At 39.5% G+C, this 6,268-nt stretch overlaps 1 protein-coding gene across 2 annotated transcripts in view; it reads left to right on the forward strand.

Moving 5' to 3' along the window:
* The window catches only part of NXPE3 (neurexophilin and PC-esterase domain family member 3), a 45,954-nt gene extending 41,098 nt beyond the window's left edge, over positions 1 to 4,856 (forward strand). For both annotated transcript variants that reach the window (XM_039222266.1, XM_039222267.1), the window contains 2 exons: positions 707 to 913; positions 3,469 to 4,856. In XM_039222266.1, the coding sequence (XP_039078197.1) occupies positions 707 to 913; positions 3,469 to 4,019 (758 nt within the window). In that variant the 3' untranslated portion in view covers positions 4,020 to 4,856. The remainder of the gene's footprint in view (positions 1 to 706; positions 914 to 3,468) is intronic.
* The last annotated feature ends 1,412 nt before the right edge of the window (positions 4,857 to 6,268 follow it).

Here is a 6,268-nt window from a genome sequence, read left to right on the forward strand (position 1 = left end):
AAGGGTGTTGACTTTCCCTCTGAAGGGTGTCCCGGCAATCCTGACATGTGCAGCTGGGCTACAACCATGAGTACTCACTGGCTGCTGCATTTTAAATACTGCTCATTGTGCATAAAGACTTTCCAATCCTTTCGTATTGTAGGGAATAGTTCTTTAGAGTGTGTGTATTTGGTTTCTTCGCTGTATTAAGTGGTGGATTTGTGAATTAATATTTGATTGCCGGACCCATGGGTTAAAACTTTCCTTTTATTAGGTTGAGAAACAGTGGACTATTATTACTAGGCATATGTAAAATATGAATTTAAGGTGTTACTTGCCTCATAGGCCTTTGGATGAGAAACTTATTCTGGGGTAATGTTCGACAATGCTTAATATCTACACATTTTCATGGTATTTGCTTGCCTTTATTTTTAGCCTTGATAAAAAGGTACATTATCAGAGGGAATGCCCAAAGTCCCCTTCTCCCCCTCTGTCCATCTATACTCTCACACAAATTTCAGATCTTCCTATTTTTGTGCAAAGGAGAACCTTTTGTAGCAAGGGGAAAGTCTGGGATTTCTTTGAGATGTGATGGCAGGAAATGTTACCCATATACCAGCAGGCTAACAGATATGGGGGCATAATTTTGTTTCTTGGAATATTTTCCATATATAGTTAGTTGGAGAAGACTTTCAGAATATCTTATTTTTTTCCTTTTTCTTTTCAGAAACCAACAATCTAGAACTATCTCACGGCTCAGGAACTTTTCCTTCTGGGTTTTATTATAAAGATCAGTGGAGGCCCAGAAAGTTTAAGATGCGCCAGTTTAATGACCCTGACAACATTACAGAATGCTTACAAAGAAAAGTGGTGTATTTGTTTGGTGACTCAACGATCAGGCAATGGTTTGAATACCTTACTACGTTTGTTCCAGGTTGGTACTTTGCATTTTGTTTCATCATGCTTTTCCACATGCACAAAATCAGCTTTCTTCACACCAGTGCCAGAGGAAGGGCATCAGGTGAGGAAGTAATTATTTCTCTGTAGGACTAAACAGTTGTCTTGACCCTGGAGAGATGTGTAATGGTTTATGATCCATGGTTGGGTTGTGATGTATTGATGGAAACACTGGAATTGAAGTTCACACCACTGATGAGCTGTGTGACCTTGGACATGTTATTTACTCCCCAGGGCTTCTTCATGTGTGCAGTGGAGCAGCTAGATAGAATCATCTCACAGCTGTCTTTTACTTTTGATATTCTGGGCTATAAAACAGAGGTGGACATTTTCAGTTGTTTCTCTCCTAGTTCTGTTTGGTCAGACTCCAAGTTTATAATAGATTTAACTGGAAGGAAGCAGCCAGACTGTGGTCCATTTTAATGCATCCATACAGTACAGCCTTCCCAGTGTCATCCGTTGGGCATTCCATTGATATGATTCTGAGATGAGCTGGCTCCTACTGAGGGAATCTTGGTAAGTCCCAGCATTCTTAGCTTCCTGGTGTCACTGCTGGACTCCCAGGGAATAAAGTCCCACTCATTGGAGGGCCCTCCCTTATTCAAACAGGCCTTTTCCTCTATGTGGAAGGTGTGTGGATGGAGTGAGAAGGAATGAACCTCAAGTAACAGTACTAAACACCCTGCTTACAATTTAGAGAGCTGATAAATAATTCCATGGGAACTGTTTTTGAGGGTTGTAAATGGACAGGACTTTCCATAAAGCAAATTCCCATAGTTTGTTGTAAGTTATTGGTAGTGTTTCTCTCTCTCTCTCTTTTTATTTTATTTTATTTATTTTTTATTTTTTATATTTTTATTTATTTCTAGGAGAGAGAGAGACAGTGTGAGCAGGGGAGGGTCAGAGACAGAGGGAGTCACAGACCGAATCAGGCTCCAGGCTCTGAGCTGGCAGTCAGCAAAGAGCCCGACGTGGGGCTCGAACCCACGAACCGTGAGATCATGACCTAAGTGAAAGTCGACGCTTAACTGACTAAGCCACCCAGGCGCCCCTCTCTCTCTCTCTTTATATCAACTTCATTTCAGATTTAATTTTTCGAAGGAAAGAGGAAGAAGTAGGTATAATCCCCAAAAGTGGAAAGTTAATTCCAGTTTTTGTTTTGCTTGTTTTTTTTTGTTTGTTTTTTTTTTTTATTGAAACAGACACAGCTGAGTTTGGTTGATAAAACATAAATTAAAAACTAGGAAAAGGCTATAATTTGTATGGCATAATGCTAAGCATGTTTTGATGTTGACTAGGCAGGGCCCTCTGGGAGTCTGTAGTTGTTTGTTTAAGTTCTAATGACGTAGCTAAATATTTCCTTTCATAGCAGTGATCACATTGAGTGTCATGATTATTTTCCACTGTATCCTTTGCAAGATAGATTTTCACTCAATAAAGCCTCACGCTGGTGCTTGATTTTAATCAAAAGAAAAAAGTGGTAGCTTGAGTTTATTCTATTTAAATGGAGCCAATGCTAAGTAGTAATGAATCTAGAAGAAGAGACTAGGACTGCATGGAGAGAAGAGTGAAAACTTTAACCCTTAAGAAGAATGTAGGACAATTAGGGTGTGATGTTACTTCTTTAGAATTGACTGTAAACTTCTTGAAAGCAAGGACTGTGACTTCTCCATCTGAACATTGCTGGCTTTCAGCACTGTAGTGGCTGGCACTAAATAGGTACTTAGGAAGTGTTAATTGACTTGGGTTGCCAGAAGTTACTTAGTCTGTTCTTTGTAAGGCACTTGCAGGGGACATTCAGGGATATGAGACAGGCCCTCTTTCCTTTATGGGGCATATGCTAAGTGATGAGTTGTACAGACAGGGTTTTTTAGAAGTAACAAAAGAGAAATATTGACTGATTCCTGGGACCTTCAGAAGACCTCAGAGGAGCTAGACTTTGAAACATAACTTAGATAAAGGGGAGGGAAAAGTGAACTCTAACTCGTGTTATAGTCTCTGTTATTCTTGTGACAGAGATAGACATTCTGTGAGACATTAATATGATTTTCCATACATAGGTGAAATTGGAACTCAAAAGAAACAGGGTTGCTTCTTTCTGTCATGTATTTCAAAAGGTATTTGGTTACTATTATGTTTTTACTTAAAAAGTAGAAGTTTCTAGCCCTTGTCCTGGAATAAATAATATTTATCAGTTAGAACAGTAATGTACAAACACCAAATTGATTTTTAAATATTCAGCAATCAATGCAAACAGGAAGATTTCTTGACCTAATGGTTAGAGGTAAGCAGGTTGTTTTGCTTCTGAGGTACACAGACATATGTATAGAATCTATCACAGATGGTTTAAATAATATGTTAGAATGAAGGTCCATTGAGGCCAGTGAAATAGGTATTCCCTTTTCAGTTGTACCTTTTTATCGTACTTTGATTTTTTTAAAAAAAGTTCTCTTAAGCCACTAAGTAAAAGATGATCATAATATATGTGCTTGTTTTGAACATTTTTATAAATTTGAATTTTCCTCATTTCAGATTTAGTGGAGTTTAACTTGGGTAGTCCCAAGAATGTGGGTCCCTTCCTTGCGGTGGACCAGAAGCACAACATCCTGCTCAAATACCGCTGCCATGGCCCGCCCATCCGTTTTACGACCGTCTTTAGCAATGAGCTCCATTATGTGGCAAATGAGCTGAATGGCATCGTGGGAGGGAAGAACACAGTTGTTGCCATAGCTATATGGTCCCACTTCAGCACCTTCCCTTTGGAAGTGTATATCCGACGGCTCAGGAACATCCGCCGAGCAGTGGTCCAGCTCCTGGATCGAAGCCCTAAGACTGTGATAGTCATCCGGACAGCCAATGCCCAAGAGCTGGGGCCTGAAGTGAGCCTTTTCAATAGTGACTGGTACAACTTCCAGCTGGACACCATCCTCCGGAAGATGTTCTCAGGGGTTGGAGTATATCTCGTTGATGCCTGGGAGATGACCCTGGCTCATTATTTACCCCACAAACTACATCCGGATGAAGTTATTGTGAAGAACCAACTGGACATGTTCTTGTCCTTTGTGTGCCCCCTGGAGACCTAGCCTGCCCTGGAAGGAACTGAAGGAATCACATTTTCTGCATTGGAGACAGTTTATGGGTGGCTCCATGGAGAGATAGCTGCTATTGAAATGTACAAAATTTCAAAAAGAGCTGGACTTTATATAATGACTTGTAAGGAGCTTAGAAAATGCAGGTTGCATTTGTATCTACCTACAGGATTTTTTCCAATCTTTACATAGCCATGGGAGAACCATTATTAGCAACATCTACGCACCGTATTGCCCTTGTAACCAAAGATACTAATGAGTGTGTTTGAATTAGCCTCTCCTGAGGGGAGGAATTACTATGTTAAAAATTGAAAAATGTTCTGACCTAAATGGTTGGAAGTGGAGTGTTTGTAGCTTTTGTGGTAAAGGAGATTGTGCTTATCTGTGTGAGTAGCTCAGTTGGTCCATCTTCAGCGTGATAAACTCATGACGCTTATGGTTAGGGGCTCCTGTGACACACAGAAGCCTGCTGGGTCTCAGGAGTTCCTCTTTATTCACCTTTTTGAATTACTTGAAAGGCAAGTATCTTTGGTTAGAATTTTCTAGTGAGAACATTTACAGTGTCCTGCTTTTATCTAGAAAAGCAGCAAAAGGGAAATACGAAGCGGTGTATATGAAATCTGTGTGTTGTGTTGATGTGTGTTGGCCAGTTGTTATTACTTGATTCAGCTAAATCTTACACGATGAATACTTTAAAATAATCACTTTTGGAACTGGAAGGGGGAAATCTATAAATGGAAATTTATTTTTGTGTTCTGAAGTTTGAGGGTTTTAAGAATTGACTTATGTACAGAACCCTGTTGTTTATTATAAAGTTGTACAAGTTACTTCCATCAGTTTCAAGTGTTTATTTTTTGGTTGTTAGTTTGAATTGCTTACCAACGTTAGAAATGAAAATCTAATTAGAAATTAGATAGTGAGATCTGTAACAAGTATTTATTTATTTATTTTTTAAATTTTTCAAATATTTTATTTATTTCTGAGAGAGAGAGAGACAGAGACAGAGACAGCATGAGCAGGGGAGGATCAGAGAGAGAGAGAAAGAGAGAGAGAGAGAGATACAGAATCTGAAATAGGCTCCAGGCTCTGAGCTGGCAGTCAGCACAGAGCCCAACTTGGGTATCGAACCCACAAACTGTGAGATCATGACCTGAGCCGAAGTTGGACACTTAACCAACTGAGCCACCCAGGCACCCCTGTAACAAGTACTTCTTGATTGGGACATAAGGTACACACATTCTTTCATGCTTGGAAGTAAAAAACTGCTATTCCTACTGGTTATCTTAAAATAACAGCATTATCAATTTTACTTAACTGTCTTTACCTTATTAATTTTAAACGACTTTAAGTTAATGTGAGACCATTTAGTAAGCACTCTTTTCTTTTTGAGCCAGAATGGATGACAGTCTAGTTTTAGTTATCCCTAAATGGATATATAAAGAGACTGGAGAGGCTTTAGAGATGAAGACCAATGTGTAAAGCATGAAAAAATACACTCTTAGAATGGGTCAAGAAATTTGGAGTTAAAAAATTTTTTTAATGTTTATTTATTTTTGCGGGGAGGGAGGGGCAGAGAGAGAGGGAGACACAGAATCCAAGCAGGCTCCAGGCCCTGAGCTGTCAGCACAGAGCCCAGTGTCAGACTTGAACTCATGAATTATAAAATCATGACCTGAGCCAAAGTCAGATGGTCAACCAACTGAGCCACCCAGGCACCTCAAGGAAATTGGAGTTTTAACATAAAGAGTGGGGCAACTGGGTGGCTCAGTCATGAAGCATCCGACTTGGCTCAGATCATGATCACATGGTTCATGAGTTCGTGCCCCGCATCAGGTAACCTCGAGGCCTGCTTTGGGTGAGTCCCACTTACCCCATATGGGATTCTCTCTCTCTGCCCCTTGATCACTTACACACTCTCTCTCAAAACAAAACAAAACAAAACAAAACAAAAACCAACTTCCTTTCTTAGACTTGAGGGCCACCTTCAAATTTATAAAATACATTGGAAAAGATTTTTTAATTATTTTCTGAGTCTAAGGAGCACCAACAAGTAGTTAAAACATATTAAAATTGCTTAATTTTAATGGTCTTGAAGCTTTAGAGTGTCTGAGAATCACCTGAAATATTTGATAAAAGTATAGGGAATTGTCGAATCAACCTTTGTTACAAGCATCCAGTGATTCTGATGCATTGGTAGTATTCTACACTTTGAGAAATACCAACTAAGGGAAGAAGGAAGATAG

This window comes from Hyaena hyaena, unplaced genomic scaffold (assembly GCF_003009895.1).
Source record: "Hyaena hyaena isolate Hyena2069 unplaced genomic scaffold, ASM300989v1 scaffold_1095, whole genome shotgun sequence".
Lineage (NCBI taxonomy): Eukaryota > Metazoa > Chordata > Mammalia > Carnivora > Hyaenidae > Hyaena > Hyaena hyaena.